This window comes from Prunus avium, chromosome 3, assembly GCF_965620075.1.
Source record: "Prunus avium chromosome 3, drPruAviu1.hap1.1, whole genome shotgun sequence".
Lineage (NCBI taxonomy): Eukaryota > Viridiplantae > Streptophyta > Magnoliopsida > Rosales > Rosaceae > Prunus > Prunus avium.
Window position 1 is genome coordinate 34,292,474 of NC_142286.1, and position 23,400 is coordinate 34,315,873.

The 23,400-nt window shown below is 37.4% G+C and overlaps 4 protein-coding genes across 5 annotated transcripts; 1 reads left to right on the top strand and 3 right to left on the bottom strand.

The window, feature by feature from the left end:
- Nucleotides 1-2,872: 2,872 nt before the first annotated feature.
- Nucleotides 2,873-4,148, bottom strand: LOC110764247 (transcription factor CPC). Its single transcript, XM_021967170.2, has 3 exons — nt 3,863-4,148; nt 3,372-3,456; nt 2,873-3,264 (listed from the first exon to the last, which is right to left on the bottom strand). Exons 1-3 carry the CDS (start codon nt 3,912-3,914, stop codon nt 3,177-3,179), a joined length of 225 nt encoding a protein of 74 aa, XP_021822862.1. The 5' UTR covers nt 3,915-4,148; the 3' UTR covers nt 2,873-3,176.
- Nucleotides 4,149-6,762: 2,614 nt separating this feature from the next.
- Nucleotides 6,763-8,570, bottom strand: LOC110748750 (protein translation factor SUI1 homolog). Of its 2 annotated transcripts, none has more exons than XM_021948695.2 (5): nt 8,411-8,570; nt 7,895-8,001; nt 7,570-7,775; nt 7,107-7,160; nt 6,763-7,005 (listed from the first exon to the last, which is right to left on the bottom strand). In XM_021948695.2, exons 2-5 carry the CDS (start codon nt 7,929-7,931, stop codon nt 6,961-6,963), a joined length of 342 nt encoding a protein of 113 aa, XP_021804387.1. In that variant the 5' UTR covers nt 7,932-8,001; nt 8,411-8,570; the 3' UTR covers nt 6,763-6,960. The 2 variants fall into 2 exon arrangements, with proteins under 2 accessions (XP_021804387.1, XP_021804388.1); XM_021948696.2 differs by having other exon boundaries at nt 7,895-8,004; nt 8,411-8,565.
- A 5,424-nt stretch (nt 8,571-13,994) lies between these two features.
- On the bottom strand, nt 13,995-17,583 carry LOC148295997 (uncharacterized). Its single transcript, XM_088250669.1, has 2 exons — nt 17,139-17,583; nt 13,995-14,131 (listed from the first exon to the last, which is right to left on the bottom strand). The coding sequence occupies exons 1-2, from the start codon at nt 17,581-17,583 to the stop codon at nt 13,995-13,997; spliced, it is 582 nt and encodes a 193-aa protein (XP_088106795.1).
- A 3,466-nt stretch (nt 17,584-21,049) lies between these two features.
- APO4 (APO RNA-binding protein (DUF794)) lies at nt 21,050-23,372 on the top strand. The gene is made up of 2 exons (XM_088251274.1): nt 21,050-21,615; nt 22,170-23,372. The coding sequence occupies exons 1-2, from the start codon at nt 21,335-21,337 to the stop codon at nt 22,879-22,881; spliced, it is 993 nt and encodes a 330-aa protein (XP_088107400.1). The 5' UTR covers nt 21,050-21,334; the 3' UTR covers nt 22,882-23,372.
- Nucleotides 23,373-23,400: the final 28 nt, after the last annotated feature.

Genomic DNA, 23,400 nt, shown 5'->3' on the forward strand with positions numbered 1-23,400 from the left:
TTAGGGAAGCTCGCTGATTATGGTACAATTACAAATCAAACTGATATGATAACAGCGATCGGTAAGATTAATATTATCCTTCTTCCTGTAAATCTTAGAAATACCGATTTCATAGTCACTCATTCTCTAGAGAAACCCCAAAAATAGACCTTGTGATCTTCTTTGAGATTAATGATTCGGCAATGACAACTGGAATACGAAATGATTAGAAAGCCATGAGACAAAGTAGCCATGACTCGTTTTTCCCCTTGTTACTATCTTACTGATGAAGAAGAAGCTTTAGAAATGAAATGGCAAAGGTTTTTGCATTGAACAATAAACAATTTGCTTTTCTTCAAGGTGACCCAAAAACCAATATGGACCCTTAATTCGATTATTTAAATGGACAATTCCTTGCTCCTGCTTGTTAAGAACCAAATTCTTATTTCTTACCAGAGAAGACTCGAGAGAGTGAACCCAGCCCATTTCATTTCATACTACAAAGATAACAACTTGAGTAAAAAGAAAAAAATGATGCTTTTTAATTAGATGCTCCATTTCAAACCATAGACCAGTCCCCTAAATAATTTCATTATTTAAGTGGAGAATTTGAAACACTTGAATAGAAGATTTAATTCATCATAATGTTCTTTTTAGTCATTATCCACAGCTCACAACACTTTCACACAAAAATTTATCAAACACTCAAAAACTGATTATTGTACTAACATCACTTTTAACAAAAAGTTTACCAAATGCCAAACTACTTTCTTTCACAATTGATTTCTCTCAAAGCAAATCTAACATTGATTTCTCTCAAAGCAAATCTAACAGCGATTGTGTTCACAACACAACAATGCCAAATCTTGTGCTATGAATGCATAAGCAGGTAAAGAGTAAATGTGTTGAGCGACATTTTTTATTTTGTTGATAATCCTTGCACATTTGTGAATAGTATGATTAATTAGACATAATCCAGTCTAGGTTGTTTTCAGTCACTAAACAATTGATTAAGATTATGAATCTTATCGAAAAATATAATCAAACTCGTCAATCGGTGTGTCTCCAATTGGAGAAGAGAAACTATTGATTAGATTGTGAATCGGCATGATCAATTAAATGAAATCTAAGGTACTATGAAGCTTGTTTAGAGCGGCTAACTATCAATCCCTGGGGTTGCTCGTTCTTTAGGGATGGAGGGTGCGCTTGCCCCTGTTTTTTAAAATATGCATCCATTGATGATCCCCATGATTTCCATGTTTTCATTTCATATCGTTTTGCATGTGGTTTTTCATGATGCTACCGCTTACTCTAGCTAACGGTCTTCACCCATGCCAGGACAAATCATTTGCGGCATACAGTATTATAAGATAATAAAATAAGATCACAGGCCAGAAAAGAAAAGACTACAAAATTTACATTTGCCAAATGTCTAAGTGCGTTTAGTCACTGGTTCTCTTTTAGACCACTTTCTTCTCATAACCGTGCTTTTTATCTTTAAAGTCATGATTATGTTCCAGCTTAGGTTCCAATTTTCCTATGAATCTATCAACAGGGATGGATTTTTTTACATGTTGAATCTTAACAAACTTCGCTTTCTGCAAAAGTCGGTTGATTCCTTCTTCTTCATCTTTTCTGACAATACCAAATGCTCCCCTTCAGATTTCACCTTTTTAATTGTTATAAAGAGTTTTCTAACTCTTCTTCTCTTGTTTTAGCATGTAGGAAACTTAAACAACTTCTAGCTGTCATCATATGGATATTGATTAATATATTAGGTAGAATAGTCTGGAGATAACCACAGAAAAAGGAAAACGACTGATTTTGAGTCTTTGCCATTGAGAATTCAGCTACTCTCCGATGTGATTGGCTTAATTTATTCATGTTTTTCATGCTTGCATATGTCTTTGCTTTCCCTTGTGGGTTTAGCTGAGTTGGCTTGGCCTTGTTTGTTTTGTAATGTTGCGTGAAGATTTTTTGACGTGGCGTGATAATTGAATGGCTAAAACTATAGCCTAGAACATAACTTTGAAATCCATCAAGAAGAATGAGGAGCCCCAAGTTTATTGAAAATCTGAAAATAACATCACATAACCCTAACCACAGATTTAAAGTTGATTTAAATACCCTAGAGACCCTAGGAATCCAAAATGAATTAAAATAGGAAAATTAACAAAGTTTCAAAAAACTGATAAAATATAAAAACTCGATTTTGGATGCCCTTATATGTTAATCAATCTCAGATGCCAGAAAATACCCCTACGTCATGGCAAAGTAATGAGTTTTACTCGTGACGCCGTTCTGCCGTTCTCTTTTGAAGCGACGTGTCATGGGCCTAAATATGAGCTTGAGGCCGAAACTTGCAATTTTAATGATTTGTCCTTGCTTGTACGTCTCTCCAACTTCTCTTCGATTGTTTCTGCCATCTACTCTACATCATTTTTTGGATAAGGTTGTGTCCATATGAAGCAATTTCCAGACCCAAAAATAAATTATTTGAAGGTCGTTTTCATTTTCTCTTTCTTGTTGCCATGACTAGGAGCCATGGCAGATAGCTCAAACTTGAAAGAACCAGGACATGACAAAGCTGATATAGTGCAGTATGGCCTTTGGACAAACCAGTCTCTTTACTTTGGTCCGATATAGACCCTTTTATATCAAAAGGTCCTGTAAACTGTATTTTCCTCCCTTATATTCCCTTTTAATATTATTAGGATTATTGTATTGGGTTTGTCAGAATGCGTGCAGGGGACCATAAGTTCTTCCACATGATAATAATATATTATTGGGTTTTCAATTCAAGTCAACAGTCAGTACTGAAGATAACACAAGCACCAGATTGGGCTTTGTGTTCTAAATTCTTTATACCAATTGATCACTGACATCAAGCAGCTAAAAAACCAACCAAATTTACTTCCACTTAGAGCTCGCATAACAGAAGTTACAAACAAAAAAACTGAAAACCAAAACATCATTAATCCAATAACTATTGTACAAAGATGGGAACTTGCAGAATAATTGCCCCATTTGATTGCAAGCAAACCCTGATCATACTACAGCTTCCTTTGTTTAAGCAATGCAAACTGGAAAAAACCCATGCATATTAAGTACAACCAAACTTTGTTAATAACAACCCCAAAATTTTCTGCTCTAACAGAGAGAGAGAGAGAGAGAGACACCATTCTTGGTCTGGCACTTCATTCACTTGTTGAGTATCTTGAAGTCCAGTACTTTTCAATCTCCTCTGCTGATCTTCCAGGAATTCTACCAGCAATCAGAGACCACCTGAGAGATATATTTGTAAACACCATATTAGCTTATCCAAAATTCAGGAAACTTTAGATAAGTAGGAGAAAATTAGACATAAAAAGAAGAAGAAGAGATTAGCTCACCTCTCACCAACCAGGTTAAACATCCTAGTGATTAGAGTTTCCTCATCTTCTGAGAAGTGAAGCTTAGAGTCTTGACTACTTTCCTCTGCAACAAATTGAGATAAAAAGGTGTCTATTTGTGAGTTGATCTAAAACACAAGTCATCAAGGAATTGAGTTCATGCATCATGTTTGATCAAAAGGACTACATATTTAAAATAGTTGTAAAACCAATAATTTTTTTTGGTGAAGTAATGCGTTTGACTTTTGATCAGAGTCACATTGAAAGAATTACACAGATTTCAAAGGATCGCCCTATGAAAGAATCATAACAAGTAGAAAATTGGACAGCTAGTTTGTATAATTTGGAACAACCAATAAAATCCTTTCAATGGATTGAAAGGGGGCCTCTAGGCTCTTGGAATGTTTTGATCCAAGTCAGACAATGGAGTAGAAAATTGGAAAAACCAAGTAGAATGATTGGGAAATTAACATCAAATTTCAAAGGGGTACCTCTAGAATCCACAGAATTGTCATCAGAGGTGGAGTGATCCAAGTCAGCCATTGAAGTAGTTGAAAGTATGAGACAAACTGAAGCCGCAAATTTGAAGTGGTTAAGTTGATAGAAAGGAGCAAGTGCAGGAAACTGTGTTTGAAACTGAAGGCAAATAATCTGAGTAGTATAAATAGGAGGAAGATTCCTAAGAAAATGTTGTCTACGGATAGAGGGAAGAATGGGTGGTGAGGTGAGGAAGCCAGAGAAGAATGGTAGTTGGAAAGAGTGGGTTCTAGTCCACCTTTGATAGGTAGTTGAATACTTAACTGTTGGTTGGCATAGAATGTTGATGATTGCAAATCTTTGAGTATTTGTACTCACACCTCCAAATCAGTATACTGTGAGATAAAAACATAATCAAATATTGGGCCCTACCCTCAAACTCCAACTTTTTCTTATCATGACATGATTGTAACTTTCATGATCAAATCATTTTGAGTCATTTGATTATATGCATAATGCATGGGTCTTAAGCTGGTTTTGATTTGCGAAAAAAACAAACACAACTCCTTACACTTAATTCCTCGAAACTCATCATATTAAAAGAGATTTCAAGTTCGAATTTCGTTCATTCTCGTCCATTAGAAAAACATCCCTTGAAACCACAATTGGTTCTTGAAGGTAGGGTAATGTTTGGTATGAGATACATATATTCAAGTGGTTCCTTGGTGGCAGGTGTTTGGTGGGCATGTATTATACAAGTGAAATACACGGGCTGTGTCCTAGCAGTAATTAAGAAAATGCCAAATTAGAAAACAAAAAATATGATACGATTTGACAGCATGATCGTCGACGGCCATTAAAAATATGCAGTTTTGTCCCCGACTAATATTACTTTACTGATATTGCCGACTACAAAGCTGAGCTCCAAGAAATTATCACGCGCCATTTGGAAAAAGTGCTACTGGCAATCGTTCAGGCGTATTTTAACTCTTACCGTTAAAGTATTTTGTGTATGCATCACGATTGAAAGTGTTACCTAAGCAAACAGTTCCAACCACTTGCTCAAGTTGATTTTGGAGAAGTAGACAATTAAATTATCAGTGTCCTTGATGAAAAATGGCACGTTGTTGAGGGTCGACAGAAATCAAACAAAAAAAGTACCCCTAAACCGATGGACCATTTTGGACGGCCAGAGTATATATCTGGCTTTTTATTTATTTATTCTTTTGGTGAATAAAAGTTTAGGGGGAGATTGATTACTCTCACCACCAGCGTCAAAACAGACCCATAAGCTTGAGCAAAAAAACTTACATGTGGCACCAAACTGCTAATTACCACCAATATGAATTTATATATGAAATTATAACCAACACTGATAGGCCACACATGATGTAGAAACCTTATCAACTAAATCAACTCTCGTTGGCTAATAGCGGTTTCGTCATCCACAGGACTTCAAGTCTATTATTATTATTCTTTTGAGCTAAAAGAGATAAGCATTATTATTATTTTAATATTATTAAAAGTAGCCTGTGTTCTTTGACTATATAACACGTAACTGGATATTATGAACTTATCAAGATGATCATTTTCAGACACAATTAAGTAATATAAAAACTAGAAAAATATGTATAAAATATATATATATTTAAATGAAATGAAAATTTAGACTATAAAATAATATGTAAGGAGCTATCATCCATATCCGCTTGGCATAGGATTGGTATCAAAGTCAATATATTTAGAAACCTACACAATATTCAAATCCAGTTCATGTCCTTTTTATTTTGTCGATAAAGTGCAGAAAATTTTACGTATCAACATCTAGGATTCAAACCCAAAATATATATATATATATATATTATTTAAAGGTTCAAACCACTATAACTCTCTGGATTGTGGAAGTTAAAAATAATTTAGACTATCACGTGTACAAATTAAAATAATAATAAAAACATGTCGGATGACTTTAAGTGCACCACAACCAGGGGAGCTTCTATAATGAGGAGACTATGTGAGGAGGTTATTTGAGGAGGCTCATCTCACCATCAAAAGGGGTGTGGACCCCCCAATGCACCCCCCCATGTCATTTGTTTTTAGTTGTTGATGGTGAAATTTCATTTCCTCAAATAACCTCCTCACTCAACCTCCTCATTCTAGCCTTTCCACCACAACCAGATCTTTCCCTTGTTCACCCCACAGACAGAGTTCAGTTGGAATTTATAGGTTTCAAGGCGAACCAACTCGAAAAGAAAAGACAGAGTCCAAGCCACCCATAACATTGGGGTTGCGCCAAAAGTTGGACCAGGTTGCCCCAGCCCATTGGACAGTGGACCATTTTTGCAGCCTAAAACCAATTAGTTGTTGCAATTAGCATTATTTTTATATTTAGTAAGAATATGCCCACAAATATGATACATTAATGGCTTCCTCTTTTTGCCTTAAACTGATTATCATTTAACCATTTTAAAGGGTTCCTATCTACCAGCAAAAGATGAAATAATTTTTCTCATTTGTTGCTTAGAAGAACACATTTAAATAGAATATTTAATGCCAGACCCCAAGAAGAAAGGAATATTATATGCATTTTGATGAATTTAGTATGGGGAACTACTCCGATAAGAATTTCATGTCAAGGATTGGTTAAGGATTTCTAATCTCAATGATCCTTCATGCCAGCTGATGGTAAGCAAAAGATTTAACTCCTCAAGTGGGAAATAAGTTCCACCGAAAAACAGAAGCCATTTTGCATAAACAGGGAATAGTTTTTGAAGCCACTAAAATGTTACTGCCAATCACAAATATTTAAGTCCTGTACTCATCCTTTATATGCAAGAAGCTCCCTAGTAAGAAAGGTGCCACTGACTGGAATGCATAAATCAACAAGCAGACCTGCTGGTCATTTCCGCGGTACTTATAGAAAGCAGAACTATATTATTATGAGTAACGATATTCGAATTATCCTGCCACATAATACAGCAAGCAGCAGAACTTGAAGAAAAACAGAACTATTGTATCAGACCTTTATAAGGTACATGTAACAGAACAGATGGTAGCAACACTCAATTTCAGATGATATATTACTCACTTTGAGTAACGGGACCGCTGCTATTCAAAAACCATGAAGCTTTATGTCTTCCTTCTTAACGATGCCAGCCTGTTTAAAAGAAGATGAGAAGTTGACAAGTTCTATTATACACATCAATCAATAGTATAATGTGGCAGACACATAATTAAAAAAACAGACAGATCCATTACCTGCACAAGGAAGGAGGAAACATTCTTTCTCTGGTCCCCCTGAAGTTGTATGACCTGCAACCATGAAACATATAAGGCTTTAGTTGCAATTACAGTAAACTGACACGTTGAATATTTGTATAGATGTTTTGCCGATGTCTAATGAACAACAATGCTCACAATACATGGAAAATGTTTAGTGCAAGCATAAAATGTGTGAGGTGCACAATCACCCTATACTCAAGGGAGAAGAAATATACTACACATGCAATAAATTCTCCCTTTTCATCACAGCAAATTCGCAACAACAATCTTGTGGCCCAACATAGACTAACAAATAAATAATGCACCATGTCTTACATCTACTTTGCAATCATGGTACCAAAAGATTGCATCTTGATTTACTAACTGCCCATTTGGCATTGCTTATTTGGAGCAAAAATCACTTATTTTGAAAGTTTTTTTCCAAGAGACGGGAACAAACCTGGCCTAACTCGGGATCCTCGACCACAGTACCATTACAACAGAACTCTTTCTTGAGGTCCTTTAGTATCTTATTGTAGCTGTATTCCTTCTTCAATCCTTGCACAGTAGTCAGGCTTTTCCTCCCGTTACGCTGCTGCACACGCACATGCACATACTCTTTTGTCCCAGCACCTGAGTCCTCAGCATTTGCATCAGCAAAGGGATCTGCCCAAACAATCCACAAAGACACAAACCACCAAAAATTTAATGCTTAGATTGCTTGAATGAAGTATGCTTCTAACAAATCACCTAAAATGGATCAGCTTAAAAGAACAGAACCTTACCAAAAGCAGATGGGACCTGGGTGTCGAATTCAGACATGAAACTTGACTGTTGGAGGAAGAAGATCAAGTAACCAACAAAGGGTTTTCTTAAAATATTATTATCAAATCTGCTACACAAAAAGGTAGAGAAAACCTAATCAGGCAAATCCAGAAAACAGAGAAACAAAATCACAATTTGATAATTTCATGATATTCACAGGCCAAAAAGCCACAGTAATTACCAAAGTACACATCTTTTATTGATCCAAACTCACTTCTTCCATATTACCAGAACCCAAACCTCATACTCTTCGATTTACCCCCAATATCATAAAATTAAATCCACCATGACCCAATTCTATACATACCCAGCTTATACAAATTGCCCATAATCCCACAATAATCAAGCTAATAATTCATACAAAACAAATCGACCCAGAAAGAATTAATCTAAATTAGCGATAAATCAAAAACAACTCAAAATAAATTTCATTCCTGAATCAACAATAACGATAACAACATGAAAAGAGAAATTACCTGAACGAAGAGACGGTAAATCCAAGCAGGCGATTTGGAAACAGAGATGAGGTAAAGAGAGAAAGATTGGTAGGAGCTCTATATAAAGGATAAGAAAAAGTCGTGCGAACCACACAAACTCGGATTTTACTTTATTCTTTCTAATTTATCGCGTTAACGAAGAGCTTCCTGCTACCGTACGCCTTTGTTTGGCTTGTTCCTTTGTGGGGGTTCAGGATTGGACGGTTGGGAGAAGCGTGTGTAGGAACGGACGGTTGTGATTTACCTTCACGTGGCATTGCCCTTGAGGATCTTTTTTTTTTGGGCCCTTGAGGATCTGATTCTGCCTAAGCTGCATATTGCCTGCGGTCGTTTTCCCTGTGACACCAAAACGCACCGCCATGTCTCGTTTCACCGTTTTAGACTTCCAAGTACTTACTTAGTAAATCACCTTCCTAAAAAAAGATGATTTAAAATTTTAATTCTACCACTTACTAATTCAATTTTTAGTGTAGCCTTCTAATTAATAAGCAACAAAGTTTTTTTTTTCACTAGCATACCTGCGTTAAAATATAAATTATTGGATCTTATTTTAATGAGGTGGCAATCTTATATTAAAAGTTAAGCAGATTCTAGCAGTAAAAATTCAAACATAAGATCCGAAAGTCAATTACTAATTCAATTAGTGTAGCCTTCTAATTAATAACCAACAAAAAAGTTTGAATTTTAAACATCATATTGAGTTTCCACAATATTCTGATTAAAAAAAAAAGGTTCCACAATTTGAGAAGATGAGCATTGGAATTTATTTTTGTCTTATTCTATTTCCAAATTTAGCCATCTTAAATTATGAATTACCCAACCTTCTATTATTTTTTTCCTCAGATTTTTATTTTTATTTTAGAAAAAACCTTTCTATTGTTGTAAAGTTAGTGAAGACCAAGCCCACATAAAGAAAAGATTGAGATAATAGTCAAAAGGTCAATAATGATGTTGGGTAAATTTACCTATAAATAGGCTTGTTCGATCATTTGTAAAACACACCAACGGAGAAGAGAAAAAAGAAAGGAGAGTGAGAAATCTGAGTGTTAGTGAGTGAGTTTCTATCTGAGAGGAAATTTTGTTAGTGTAAACACCACAAGAGCATATATAATTCTACTACCAATATTCAGTGGTACTTTTCATATTCTAATTGTTTTATTTTTATAACACGTTATCAACACGATAGTCTCTCCTATTTACTTCTAAATTTTCCCAACCTAACACTATGTGGTTATTTCTTTGTCTACTCTCTTTCATGTGTCTCCTCTCACTTTACTACTACGACGACATGCAAACTTTCTTTTTTGTATTTTCACAATTTTTATGTTGTTTCATCCATGTTTGTTTAATTTATTTTTTCGTAATTTGCAATGGTGCGGTTTTTATACCCCATCCTGTTATTTTATGGTGGCGTAATTTCATTACCCATCACGTTGTAACACATATTATCGTAATAAAAATGATGGTGTGGTCTTAAAACCCATCTTGTTATATCTTGAATAGTGGTGCAGTTGTATTGCCCACAATATATAATATATACTTCATCATATATTAGGTGGTGGTTTTGTCATCGCATTTACTACGTATTTATAGTAAGGTGTAGGTTTATTACTCATACAACAGTATTTATTTAAAAGTGTGGCACGGGTTTATCGTCTACACAACTGCCTCTAGCATTTACTTTATTTAAAAGTGTGATGCGGGTTTATTGTCTACACACATGAGCAACACATACTCAATTACTTTGTGCGCATTGCCTCATCCTTATCCATCAGTATTGATGTAGACTTCTTGCCTTTCATGGAGAATATGAATGTCTCCAATAACTACTTTTATGTTCCAAAGATCTCGTCAAACAATAGGGAACAACCAACACTCGCACGATGGTTGTTTGAACCAACAAATAACACTAGAGGCTTGTCATACATATTGGTTTTGTATGTGTTGTTGAATATGAGGACGTCTCTAGAACCAACATAATCCAAAAGTGAAGTAGAGTATCTCCAAAACAAGTTAGCAAGCCTATTCTCCTAATCTACACTGAACTTACCAAAAAATTCAAGATCTATTGACGCTTTCGCTTTCATGTAGGTGAGTGTAGCTTCAGTGTTGTCGTCTAACAATATTCCCCTACGTGATGCATCCAACTTCTTCCTTAAGGATCCAAGTCATCAGCTCATGCATTGATGGAGGCTTAAATCCTACACCATATGCGGCAATCCCTTTCACCATAGGTAGCCAAAATGGATCATTTACAATATTAAATGGGAGTGCTCTAAAGAAGAAAAAACGCTCAATCTTTCGACAAACTTCCTTTCTTTCTTCTTGTTTGTATGTTGAATTTAATGTACTTTGCCAAGCTTCTAAAGTGATAAATCTATCCATTGGTCCTTTTGATTTAGGTTGTGCTCTAAGAGCCTCATCAACTGCAACACTTCTAGTACCGGGGATTCCATATTCTTTATCCAATAAAGTTTCCATACTCCGAGCCCCTCCTCGTGGACCATCCCTAATCTCTCTAAGAGCAGTTCCATAGAGGGGCTGAGCCCAAGGCTGGGGGGGGAGGGGGGGAATGAAGCTCCAGCGGTCAGCCCAAGCTCGGGCTGGGAGTGGGTCCCACGAAGTAGGGCTGGCCCGAAGGCCAGTGCAGCCCAAGGTCGAACCCGCGTGTTGGGTGACGTCAGCGCACGCGAGTTTAAATTTTTTTACCGTTGGCGGGTGCTGTGTGAGCACCAACGGCTAGAAGACAGGTGTCCTAACCTGGGCGCTCCGATCTGCTTCTCTCCTCCAATCCAACGGCTGTCATTTTTTTGGCAATAAAATTATGAAAAAAAATTGAAATTTTTTTTTAAAAATACTAAAAAAATCTGATTTTTTTTTTCTATAAATACCTATAAATACCCTTCACTTTCAACACCAATCCTCATACATTTTATTCTACTTCTACTATTATTCACTCTTTACTCAACATTTTCCTCTCTTTCACCTTGTATTTTTTTTTCTTATTTTTATGTCTTCTTCTATCGAAACCGGAGGGGCGTGGAGCACCATGGAAGATGTTTCCTTGTGTGAGGCTTGGCTCCAAGTTTGTCATTGTCCCGTGACAGGCAATGAGATGAAATTTTTTCATATGTGGAAAAAAATTCATGTAGAATTTTGTGTAAAAATTCCGGGGTTAACTCGTACGGAAATGGCATTGTCTAGTAGGTGGAAAATTCTCAATAAAGAGTTGGGAAAATGGAGAGATGCCTTAGCAAAAGCGATGGACAACTATAGAAGCGGGGAAAATCGTACTAACGAGGTAAGTATTTTGTAATTTTCGTTTTATTAAGTTTAATGTCCTAATATATATATTTTGTTAATATTTATTGCATTTTTAATATTTTGTAAATATTTCTTGCATTTTAAATATTTTGTTAATATTTATTGCATTTTAAATATTTTGTTAATATTTCTTGCATTTTCAATATGTTGTTAATATTTCTTGCATTTTCAATATGTTGTTAATATTTCTTGCATTTCCAATTGTTTCTTAATATTTTTTGCACTTCCAATTTATTTGTGAGGTTAATTGCATTTCCATTAATTTTTTTTTTGTTACTTGCATATCCAATATATTTTAAATATTTCTTGCATTTCCATTTTTTTGTTAAATAGATGATTCAAGCACAGATGTGGTTCGATGCAATCGGGGGTGGCAAAAAAAGTTTCAACCATCATGAATGTTGGGAGGTGGTGAAATATTGCAAACGCTTCATAATTATTCACACGGGTCCCGACGTTGTGTTAAACGAGACGTCACTTCGTGATTCAACGACATCGGATTCACCTCTCGATTCCCCTATGAGTCAAGACTCACCCATCGAAACGGAGCCGAGGCCCATTGGCTGAAAGGTTGCGAAGGCAAAGAAAGCGGGTAATTCAAGTAATAATAATACAAAGTTTTTGGAGGAAATTGCAAGGCAGAATGCCATAAGAATTGAAATGGAGCAAAAACGCCAAGATAACGAGATGGCAATTCAAGCCGGGTTTTCACGAGAAAGGGAGTATTTGCGCAAAAAAGATAGGGAGAAGACGGATCGGGAAACCATGGCGATGGATACAAGCCATATGTCCCCTGAAATAAAACAATTTTGGAAGCTAGAATGCAGGGATGTTATGAGAAGAAAAAGACTTTTCCAAGATGATGGGCCTAGCAACACGGATTGGTTAAATGATGAAAACCATTAAATTAGTTGGCATACCTTTTATGTTTTTGTATTTTTCATGTTTTCTATTCAAGTTGTTGTAATTCATGTTTTTTATTTTAGTAGTAGTAATTCTTAAGGAAAATTAGGTATTAGACATAGATAACTTTACTTATTAGTATTTAAGACATTTGATATTTTGGTTTGGGTTTTAATACCTAGAAAAGAATTGTTATTTTGGATTAGGCCAAAGAGGAAGACCAGATTTGTTGACCCACCTTACATTAGTCATTAAAAAGACAATTATACCCTTTTCATTTAAAAACATAACCTAAATTCGTTAGTTTCATAGATCTCTCTCTCTCTCTCTCTCTCTCTCTCTCTCTCTCTCTCCGCGTCTTCTCCCCTTCTCCTCCCCTCTGTTTCGACCGACACCGACAAAACCCCCCAGCCACTGTCACGTCGACCACCCAGCCATCGGACCGGTCAAGTTTTGACCGGCGTCGCACCCCAAGCCAGCTCCGACCTTCCTCCTACCTCTGCTGCTGCTGTTTTGCCGGAAAACTCCGGTTTTGATCGGATTTTTACTCGGTTTTCCAATCCCTCGATCTCTCTCCTCCGGCCCTCAAATCCTTCGATTGAGGTATAGTTTTCTAGCTAGTTTCCATTGTCTTCTTCATTTTTTTTAATATTTTTTTTGGTTTATTTGCCTCTGTTTGTTTGCAGTCCTATTTTTTTTGGTCCATTTGCCTCTGGTTTTTTTTGGTTTATTTGCCTCTGTTTGTAGGGAGTCGATTTTCCAGATTAGATACAAATAATGGTTATCAGATAAGGTTACATTAATCTACAGGAATTGGCTTCAAAAGCGTGGTTCTGATCACAGCTCAGCCTTACATTTTTAGTAATGGTTATCAGATAAGGTTCAGTGAAGAGCCTTGTATGCATTGCAATCTTGGGTACATAGTTCCTGAATGGGTTGAGGAAAACCCAACTATGTCTGACATAAGACAGATATATGGTTCTGGTTCTGCCCTTCCAACTACAACACTGATCTTACCTCTAAAGCATGACAAGGTCAAACCTGTGAAGCAGCAGCTCTCTAAAATGCATCCTGAAGTTCTCTTGTTCAGGGCAGCAGCTCTCTAAAATGCATCCTGAAGTTCTCTTGTTCCTTGCAAAGGTTAAGCGGCTCTCGGTTAGAGAAGTTAATGAGGATCCAAGGCTCAACACTGTAACTGCGATAGCAATATCAAGCAGTACCATTTATGGTGCCATTTTTTGTTAGTTGCTCAGTTCTTGTGATATTAATTTCATATCAGACTTCACATCAATAAAAAGATCTATTGTTTAAATCTCCAGCTTGCATCCTTATTATTTTAGTCGTTGATATCTGTTGTCATGGTTTTTGCTCTTTCCTTAGCCTTCAACCTCACCAATTGAAAGAGTATAGGCTTCCCAGATGAGGAATTGGGTGGGCAAGAGAAGATGGAAACTGCATTGCAGAAAATGGAAACTGCAATGCAGAAAACGGAAACATGAATAACCTATTTTACATTCTAGGTGGTTTTCAGTCTGATTCCCTCTCTCCCAACATGTTTTGAATTAAAAAAAACTATTGTTTTGTTTTGTTTAACTTTAGAGCTGAGCATTTTTGCCCAGGCTCAGCATTTCAGTTTCTATTTCTGCATCGCAGTTTCTGTTTCTGCATCGCAGTTTCTGTTTCTGCATTGCAGTTTCTGTTTCTGCATCGCAGTTTCCATTTTAGTACTTTCATCTTGGTTCCTCCATTTTGCTTCTATAAATTTTATTTTATTTTTATATATATAATTGATATCTACATTGTATTTTTGTTGCAGTTTCTGCTTTTATTTGCAGTTTTTGTGTGAATATGTGGTGAAATGATTTTTTTTTAATTTTTAAAACCGTTGATCGTTTATATAAATATTGTATAATTGAATAAATATTACAAAATCAAGTTTGGTGTAGTGATTTGTGAGTGAGCCCTCTTCCTTTGAAGGTCAAGGTTCGAGTCCCTTTAATGACACAAAATGTTCTTTTTTAAAAAAAAAGTGAATAAGGGGCAACGAAATTGGTCCCATGCAGATGGTGGCGGTCGGTGACAACGGTTGCTGGTTGGCGGCGCTGGAGTCCGGCGGTGGTAGGTGGCCGGTGGCGAAAGGTGGCCGGCGGCGGTTGGTCGGAGGTGGCCGGCAGCGGCTGGTCGGAGGTGACCGGCGGCAGGTGGTTGGCCGGCGGTGGTGGTTGGCTGGATGTGGACATGTGGCATAGTATGCTTGCCTTAGAAGGAATGGCATTGTGTGTAATTTTGATATTTTTTAATGATATTTTTGTAAAATTGGGTACTCATTTTGGTCTTTGGCCTTATGCTAATTAGATGAAATTGTATTTCTTTCTACTAAATTAGTAAACTATATTATGGTTTAAAACTAAAGCTCCCTAATTCTTAATGACTTGTATTGGATTTCTTTATTTAATAAACAAAGCATTCAATAAAAGACCTTTTTATTCAACATATTCCATACATCAAACAAAACATAATTAAAATAAAAAACACTACAAACAAGGCACAATAATAATAACAAACCACAACCAAACCATAATAAATAAAAAACAACACAACCAAACCATAATAAATAAAAAACAACACAACCAAACCATAACTAAATAAAACATAACCAAAGCATCAATGCTCCATCATTCATCTTCATTGCCTTTTGTTGGGGTCTTTTTCCGTCGAAAGGCTCGTCCGGGCTTGTTGATTCTCGAACCGCCTTAGAGTGGTGGATTAAGCCTTCGTTGCCCCTTTTTCTGAGTTAGCGAGGACTAGGCCCAAAGCATCCCGAGGGAAAAGCATGTCCCAGGGGGTACACTGTTCTTCTTCCAGCGGCTGTGTGTTTGATGTTGACGTTTCCGGCAGCTTGACGAAAAGTTGAAGATGACTTGCTGATGTAGATCTGAGATTATATTAGCTTGGCATGAGAGCTTGGAGTGTGGGAGCTAAAGATTCACAAGTTTAGCAAATGAGAATGCATGTGCTTGTCTTGGTGTTAGATATGCTTGAGTTTGGGGTGTTGATGATTTGTTATTGTGGCAATGGCTATGGCTATGGCTATGGCTATGAGGATTTAAGAGTTTCAAGAGGAGGATGGGAGGAAAAACTTGAGGCTTGAAGGCTATGGTATCTATAGCTTGGAAGGGTATGAGGAGGAAGGAAAATCTTGGTTGTGATGGTTGAGGAATAGCTGGGATGACTGCTGGAATGCTTGCAGCAGCCAAAGGGAGAAAGGAAAGTGGTTCGAGGGTTGCTGGGGTGCTTGAGCAACCAAGAGGTGTTGGTCGATGGCTGCTGGGATGCTTGCAGCAGCCAAAGGATAAAGGTTGATGGCTTGGATGGCCATTGGAACACTTGCAGCGGCTGAAATGAGGAAGGAAGATGAGTTCTCATGGTTGCTGAGAAGCTTGCAGCCACCAAGAGAAAACTGATTTTGCTCAGCAAATGCCTCTTAATTTATAGAGGGTGGGGGTTTTCCTTTATTTCCAATAGGCAAAGAGAGGCGCTGGAATTAGCCTATTTACAATGGGTAAAAGGGAGCGCTGGGGCATGCTATTTTCCAGCATGCGAAGCTAGGTACCATAAACTGATTATTTCCTATGGGTAAAAGGAAGCGCTGGAAATGGCCTATTTCCAGCGGGTAATAGGGAGTGCTGGATAAGACTTGTTTCCAACGGGTAATAGGGAGTGCTGGAAAAGGCTTGTTTCCAATGGGTAAAGCTAGGTATTTGGAAAATGACTATTTCCTATGGATAAAAGAAAATGCTTGGAAAATATCTCATTTGCTTACCCACATTGGAGAACTCTAAGTAATGGGCTTGGACTTTGGTGCTCCCAAGTAGCTAGCCCAAAGTCTCCATTATCCAAGGGCTTTCGTGGGCCTTGTGGACCTCCGTAACCTTCCACACCACAATCCCTCATGCAAGCCCCGTAAACCACATGACTTGGGTTCATGTGAGCTTGATAAGTGATTGATATATGAAAAATGTATTATTAGCTTCGCATGGCATGGACACTATTATTTATTTAATGAATTAATTCCCAAAATACAGCTTGGATTAATGCATGACCAACATTATATTTTTTTATATCGGGCCTTAAATGTCTTTGGGCTTCTCGTAACTTTTTTGGGCCTCAACACCTTTCACCGCCCATAGATACTCCATCAAGTCAAGTTGACGCCTTTCATGAATATACGAAGATTGCATCTCTGTATATCGATCTATCATACGGGTCATGAAATGACCATCCCTAACCAACGGGTCCGGCTCAAACGGTTCTCCACTTGGCCCCATGGGCCTTTCATAAATTCGTGTCAAGGCCGTGTTCATGGGATCCGGTTCGTAGACCTCTACAGCTTCATAATCATACTCATCCTCCACAATCATATTATGGAGGATGATGCAAGTCATCATAATGCTTCTGAGGACCTCCTCATCAAACATACGGGCTGCACCTCGAATAATCAACCACCGAGCTTGAAGGATGCCAAAACACCTTTCGACATCTTTCCTGTATTTTTCTTGATATGTAGCAAATAATTTTTGCTTCTGGGATCGGGGATTCGGAATAGATTTGACAAATGTGGTCCACCTCGGGTAGATGCCGCCAGCTAGATAATACCCTGTCTGGTAGACTGTATTGTTGACTTGATAGGTGATATTGGGGCCTTGGCCTCTCAAAACCTCGTTGAAGACCGGGGATTGACCCAGCACGTTGAGGTCATTTTGGGATCCAGCAACTCCAAAGAAGGCATGCCAAACCCATGTGTCGAAGCCAGCAATGGCTTCAAGGATGATACCTTTTTGGCCTTTTCTATTTCCGTAATCACCTTGCCAGGCAGTTGGGCAATTCTTCCATTGCCAGTGCATGCAATCGATGCTGCCAATCATTCCTGGAAATCCTCGAGCTTCGGTTTTTTGTAGAAGTCATTGGAGGTCCCTGGGAGTAGGTCTACGCAGGTAGTCCCTAGTGTACAGAGTTTCAACTGCATCACAAAATCTTACCAAAGCCTCCAACGTAGTGGACTTCCCCATCCGGGGAATCTCATCCACCTGATCAGCAGATGCTCCATACGCCAACATTCGTATAACAGTTGTAAGCTTTTGCTCCGGAAGAAGTCCCAAAACCCCAGTAGCATCACACTTTTGAACAAAGTATGCATCATGATTGCAAATATCATGCATGACTTTATTGAACAAATGGGGTTGCATTCTAAATCGCCTTCGAAAATCAACATCAGAGTACAAAGAAGTTGGGATAAAATAATCTTCCAAAAGATTCTTACCCCGAGAATGCCTATGTCTGTCCACATTCCGGCAGCAACCGACTTGTGAACCACGGCGGCGACCTTGGTTCTCTTCATCTTGCAAAGCCACTGCTATGACAACTTGTCCGTTGACTTGTCTCTGCAACTCATTGATTTCATCTGCTCTACGGTTTCTCTCATTTATTTCTCGCTCTTGCCTCTCCAAGCATCTCTTAAAATCTTCCATTGAGAATGAATGGAGTATGAATTCTAAACTCTGAGAAATGAAAATATAGAAAGATGTGGTGTGAGAGGTATGAGCTGAGCCTCTGGTTTTATAGAAAATGTTCGCAAGATAGAGATGCCACGTGGCTTGATTTGATTGGATGAAAATATTATTTGAAATTTGAAATTCATCCGAAATTTGAACCCAAATTTATCTGAATTTTGAATTTTGAAATTCATCCGAAATTTGAACCCAAAAATCTTATCCGGAAATTTTATCCGATTATGAATAGTCTTGACACGTAGAAACCCGGAAATCTTATCCGAAAATATTATCCAAATTAATTATTGAGGTAAAAAAATTTCAAAAAAAATGAATAGTAATTGCCCTTAGCCATGGCAACGGGTGGAAACACAAAATACTATTTGCAAGGGCAATCACTATTCACGTGAATAGTGGCTGCCCTAGCTCCCCCCTTGCCATGGCTAAGGGCAAATGGGTGGAGTTGCTCTAAGCATTTTTTTTTTTTTTTTTTTCAAGCTGAAATTTTTTCAAAGTTGAGACACACTCTTTTTTAACATGCTCAGGAACTTTCTTACATGGTTGCATACTATGATGTATTTGACCCAAATGATGCTTAAGTCTATAAATTTCTCCACTGCATCTTTGATCACAAAATGTGCATCTCAAGTATTTTCCCCCTTATATTTCTTTTGCATACTTCCACATAGGATCTTTTCGATTCATAGCTATAAAATAACACCATTAATATTTCTAAGATACAAGTATGATGCATGTACGTCAAATTTCTACTATATCACATAAACAAATAAGATAACTAATATATTGAAAAAAAAATTGAAAAAAAAAAATACGGAACTTCAAATTATAGTTGCGAAGAATTAGAGAGAAAAATAAAATGGCTTACTTGCAGTCGAAAGATAAAGAGAATTCTTGAAATTGATGGAGATTATCTGGTACGGGTAGAAATTAGGGTTGTACTGTACAATATATATATACTAGCTCCTTGGCACATGCTCACACATGTGCCAATTGGTTTTTTTTATTTTTTTATTTTAGTATTAAGAAAAGATAACATGGGTAATTATTATTTGATTTCGTTTTTAATTTTAATTTTTTTAATAAAAAAAATATGAATTTATCATATTATCCTCATTTAATTAATAATTTCAATTTTTAATTTTTGAATTAACCAATGGCATTTTCTGGTATTTTGAATGTTTCACCATTCTCTGCCTTTTGCTTTATATATATATTAATTTAGAAAAAGAAAAAAAGGTAAGTAGAATAAAGCTACAGCGGATTTAGGCCCCGTTTGGGATTGTTTTTTTTCGCCAAAAACCTGCTTCACTTTGAAGTTAAGCAGTTTAAGGTGTTTGGTAAAAAGAAAATATCCAGATTATTTTAAAAGCAATGGCCTTCTGACAGCAGCTTTTAAAAGCAGACTCTGGGTTGCTTTTCAAAGCTGCTTTCAAAAGAAGCAGAGATGAATATTTAATGAATTTTTTTAATTCCCAAAATACCATCATTCATTTTAAAAAATGACACCACCTCCACTTCCACATCCAACTCCACCACTTGCACCACCACATTCACTACCTCCACAACCAGCGCCACCACCACCACCACCACCACCACCACCACCACCAACACAACCACCACCTCCTCCAAAACCTCCAAATCCACCACCACCTCCACAACCAACATCACCATCACCACCACCACCACCACCACCACATCCTCCTCCTCCTCATCCTCCGCCACCACCACCTCATCCACCACCTCCACCACCACCACCACCACCTCCACAACTGCCATCCCCACCACCACTAACTCCACCTTCATCACCACCACCACCTCCACTCCATCACTACAACTACCACCACATGATTAGTACATAACACTTTTAACATCATGTTTATTTTAGTCATTATTCACAATTACAACAATTTTATATTAAAATTTACCAAACGTTTTTTACACTGCTTTTTGTACTAACAGCACTTTAAAAATATTGTTTACCAAACATGGAGCTACTTTACTTTACAGCTAATTATTTTCAAAGCACAGCAGAAGTAACTTTTTTTAACAGTGACAGCAATCCCAAACTAGGAAGGCAAGAAAGATATTAATTCTTCTTGCCTTAAGTTTATCTATACTAGCCTCTCTGCATGCGCATCCGCGCCTGCGAGAGGTTTTTTAAAAGAAAAAATTAAATTTATTTTAGAATTAAAAAAGATAATGTGTAGTTGCGTTCCATAAAAAGAGGATCCATTATCTAATTTTTCTTTTAATTTTAAATTTTTTTAATATGAAAAAGTGTAAATTTACCATATTATCCTCACTTAATTAATAATTTCAATTCTTAATGTTTGCATTAACCAAGGGCATTTTCTGGTATTTTGAATGTTTCACCATTCTCTGCCTTTTGCTTTATATATATAGATATATATATAACAAAATGCAGAGAATGGTGAAATATTCAAAATACCAGAAAATGCCCTTGGTTAATTCAAACATTAAGAATTGAAATTATTAATTAAATTAAGATAATATGATAAATTCACATTTTGTTCATATAAAAAAAAAATTAATAAAAACAAAATCAGATAATAGAACATAACTACCCATGTTATCTTTTTTTAATTCTAAAAATAAAATAAAAAATAAAAAATAAAACCAATTGCCACATGCGTAAGGGGCTAGTTACAATTAAGGTAAGGAAAAAAAAACAGAAACTTGCGTTTATTTTTTCAAAACACTCCAAGTAAAACGCCGTCGTTTCAGTTAGAATTTTTTTTAAAACGCAATCGAAACGACGTCGTTTCATAACAATAAACCTAAAAAATAAACACGTGAGTCGTCTTCCTCGCAGAGTCGCAGCCAATTAGCAGACTCGCAAAAATTTCTTCCGGTTCAGAAGTGTCCAGATCTGGCTCGCCTGGCCACGCCTTGCAACGCTCCTTACGCCTTCCCCGCGCTAAACGTGCAACTCGCGAAACAGCTGACCGCCTCGGGCGATTTCCTGCCGCCTCGCTCCGACGCGCTCGCCGACGCGCGAGAAGGCATGCCTTTAAAAACACTGATGTTTTCTGCATTTGACTCATTGGCTTTTCGTCTACCCTTTGTGGAGCAGATGTGATTTTATATGGTTTTGGCACAAAGGGAAATTATGGCACTGAGGAAGAAATTGTGTGAGAGTTCCAGTTTCAATGGCAAAATTATGTACACCTTTTCAAGGTATTTTAGCTCAAACAAGATGGACTTAAGGAAGCTAAAGCCTATGATTCAGAAGAGAATCCAAGAACGGGCTAAAGATTATCCAGTACCGGGCATGATTCCAGTGGCCCAGGAGGTCCTTAATTCCCGGAGGCTCCTTATGCAAGGTGTCTCTACCCTCCTCAAAGTGTTACCAGTTATGGCCTGCAAGTAAATCCCTCATCTGCCAAGTTTTACTTTTTATTTTTAATGTTCTTTTTTGGGGGGTGCGGTGGGGGGATCCATATGAACTTCTAAGCTTTGAATTATTTAGCATTGAAATCCTTACTTTTCTATTACATAGGTTACAGATGTTTCATGAAACAATATCGACTTTGATCTGCGTGTTTCTTTTTCAATTATAGGCTTGTGTTATGGGGAAACTTCCTTGAAATCTAGGATGATTGAGTTGCTTTATAGCTGTTAATAGTGGAATACATACTCAAGCCCTTTTTAAATGCAAATTTTCTTGGATCTGTCCTCTGCAAATTTATTCATGGAAGCTTCAGAGTTTATGTTCTGTATTTCTTGTCTCAGAAAAATTAGACCACTATATATCTACATGTTCCTGAGCTCCCTAAGTACTATTTTTGAGAGCTGCACTGGCTATGTTTTCCAAATTAGAGTTAATCTAATTGATCTCCATTCTCCCTCCTGCTCTGATGGACAGTTTTTGTGACTCAAAAGAAAAGCCAGGGTTTTTCATCCATATCCTACTTTTGCAGGTTCTGTCCAGAAGTATATATAGGCGAGAAAGGCCACGTAATTCAGACTTGTTGTGGTTTCAAACATCGTAGCAAGAATCGGGTTCACGAATGGATAACTGGTGGTTTAAATGATGTGCTTGCTCCAGTAGAGGCATTTCACCTGAAGCACATGTTCCAGGATGTTATTAAGCACCATCAGAGGTTTGACTTTGAACGTGTTCCTGCAGTTGTTGAGCTATGCTGGCAAGCAGGGGCAAATGATGGAAATCAGTATTCAAATTGGAGCCCGGAAAGTGATTGTTGTAGTGTTGATGGAGCTGAGTCTTTGTCACCCGATGAACTGGTTATGATTGCCAGTGGAACTTTGAAGGCATGGGAAGTTCTCAGAAATGGCGTGGAGAAGTTGTTGATGGTTTATCCAGCAAAAGTGTGTAAACATTGTTCAGAAGTTCATGTAGGGCCATCTGGGCATAAGGCTAGGCTTTGTGGCATTTTTAAGTATGAGAGTTGGCAAGGAACGCACTTTTGGAGAAAGGCAATTGTAGATGATCTTGTGCCTCCAAAGATTGTATGGCGGCGCCGGCCTCAGGATCCTCAAGTGCTTTTGAACGAAGGGAAGGGCTTTTATGGGCGTGCTCCAGCAGTAGTAGAACTATGCACACAGGCAGGTGTCATTGCACCCTCAAAGTATCACTGTTTGATGAAACTGCAGGGTGTGGCTACACTTTGAAATCAAAGTTTGTGACATCCGAAAGATCTAATGTAAATGCAGTTGATTCCAAGGTGGGAAATTGAAGCCCAGCAGAAGCTCCCTAGGATCACAGATGTGTGTAGAATTGTTTAACTATGACGTTTGATGATATGAAGCGGGAAATTGAAGCCCCACAGAAGCTCCCTTGTCATCTGATCTTAACCATCAGATGAATGATGACGGAGTCCAAGATGGAATGAAATGGCGTGTATTGCCCCCTTGACATGGATCATGAAGGAGCCGAGGAAATGTGTAGCTCTGCTTTTGCCATGGACACAGAAACAAGATTTAGTGGAAAGAGTAAGAAAGGGGTTAAACTCATAGGAAATTAAGTTTATATTTTCTTGTACTTAATGATCTTATAGATGGTTAATACAACATGATAAATAATTAAAATCCCTAACGGAATCGAATGCTCGGTTGTGCTTCTCTAATAGATTTTCAATATAATTTGATTAGTTTAAATTTCATTTTCTGCTATAGCACTACTCTTCTTGC

Bases quoted from the DNA above. Each gene is read 5' to 3' on its own strand.
- LOC148295997 (XM_088250669.1), bottom strand. From the start codon at position 17,583: ATGATTGGCAGCATCGATTGCATGCACTGGCAATGGAAGAATTGCCCA. The intron at 14,132-17,138 runs GTATGTTTGATG...TCTGCATTGCAG, and splicing joins GATTATTCGAGGTGCAGCCC to TTTCCATTTTCTGCAATGCA.
- APO4 (XM_088251274.1), top strand. From the start codon at position 21,335: ATGGTTTTGGCACAAAGGGAAATTATGGCACTGAGGAAGAAATTGTGT. The intron at 21,616-22,169 runs GTAAATCCCTCA...CTACTTTTGCAG, and splicing joins TTACCAGTTATGGCCTGCAA to GTTCTGTCCAGAAGTATATA.
- LOC110764247 (XM_021967170.2), bottom strand. From the start codon at position 3,914: ATGGCTGACTTGGATCACTCCACCTCTGATGACAATTCTGTGGATTCT. The intron at 3,457-3,862 runs GTACCCCTTTGA...AATTTGTTGCAG, and splicing joins CAATTCTGTGGATTCTAGAG to AGGAAAGTAGTCAAGACTCT. The intron at 3,265-3,371 runs GTGAGCTAATCT...TATATCTCTCAG, and splicing joins TTTAACCTGGTTGGTGAGAG to GTGGTCTCTGATTGCTGGTA.
- LOC110748750 (XM_021948695.2), bottom strand. From the start codon at position 7,931: ATGTCTGAATTCGACACCCAGGTCCCATCTGCTTTTG. The intron at 7,776-7,894 runs GTAAGGTTCTGT...TTGTTTGGGCAG, and splicing joins CCAGGTCCCATCTGCTTTTG to ATCCCTTTGCTGATGCAAAT. The intron at 7,161-7,569 runs GTTTGTTCCCGT...TCATGGTTGCAG, and splicing joins AGGATCCCGAGTTAGGCCAG to GTCATACAACTTCAGGGGGA.